Below are 968 nucleotides of genomic sequence, written 5' to 3'. Positions count from 1 at the left end.
CCTTCTTGGTGGCCCTGGTGGTGCTCAGCTGCAGCTCCCTCTGCTCTCTGGGATGTGACCTGCCTCAGAACCATGGCCTGTTCGCCTGGAGGGCCTTGACGCTCCTGGGACAAATGAGGAGAATGTCTGCTAGCTCTTGTGACAAGTACACAAGTGACTTTGCCTTCCCCAAGGCGGTGTTCGATGGGAAGCAGTTGCAGAAGGCTCAAGCCCTCTCTGTCGTCCATGTGATGAACCAGAAGATCTTCCACCTCTTCTGCACAGAGGCCCCATCTGCTGCTTGGAACGAGACCCTCCTAGAGGAATTCTGCTCGGGACTTTCTGAGCAGCTGACCAACCTGGAAGCCTGTCCCATGCAGGAGGCGGCGGGGGCAGAGACTCCCCTCATGAAGGTGGACTCCATCCTGAGGAACTACTTCCAAAGAATCTCCCTCTATCTGCAAGAGAAGCAATACAGCCCTTGTGCCTGGGAGATTGTCAGAGCGGAAATCATGAAAGCCTTGTATTCATCAACAACCTTGCAAAAAAGATTAAGGAGCAAGAAGTGAGACCCGGTTCACCATGGAAATGATTCCCTCTGACTAATAATATCACACTCTCCGCAGTTCTGCCATGTCAAACTGTCACTTCTGCTGTCCTGGTGACATGAATAGACTCAATTTGTTACATGTTCTCAGGAGTAATAAGCACATCAAGGTAACTCTACAAATGCCTGTCGCTTCCAGATGACCATGCTGATCTACCTATTTAACTATATATGTATTTCACCATTTATAAGATTTAAATTATTTTTTATTGTATAATAATAGGTGTACCTTCCTTTTGTGGTTATTGGAAATATATGTGCTTTACATTTATTACATTTTTTATTTTTTGTTCATTAAATGTTTGTATAGAAAAATTCTTGTATTTGTTTCTTATGGGAAGATGAAACAAGTCCAATTACAACCTGATGAAAGAAATGCATT

General features: G+C 44.6%; 1 protein-coding gene across 1 annotated transcript; it reads left to right on the top strand.

Annotated features, from left to right (window-relative positions):
• Window positions 1–5: 5 nt before the first annotated feature.
• LOC145719364 (interferon alpha-1/2-like) lies at window positions 6–932 on the top strand (the record flags this gene model as incomplete). The annotated part of the gene is made up of 1 exon (XM_081810855.1): window positions 6–932. A coding segment is annotated over one exon (543 nt), but the record flags the coding sequence as incomplete, so codon positions are not given.
• Window positions 933–968: the final 36 nt, after the last annotated feature.

Source organism: Leptonychotes weddellii, unplaced genomic scaffold (assembly GCF_054177405.1).
Source record: "Leptonychotes weddellii isolate Sample4059 unplaced genomic scaffold, ASM5417740v2 HiC_scaffold_40370, whole genome shotgun sequence".
Classification (NCBI taxonomy): domain Eukaryota; kingdom Metazoa; phylum Chordata; class Mammalia; order Carnivora; family Phocidae; genus Leptonychotes; species Leptonychotes weddellii.
The sequence above is the reverse complement of the archived record's forward strand: the minus strand, read 5'-3'. Positions and strand labels throughout refer to the sequence as shown.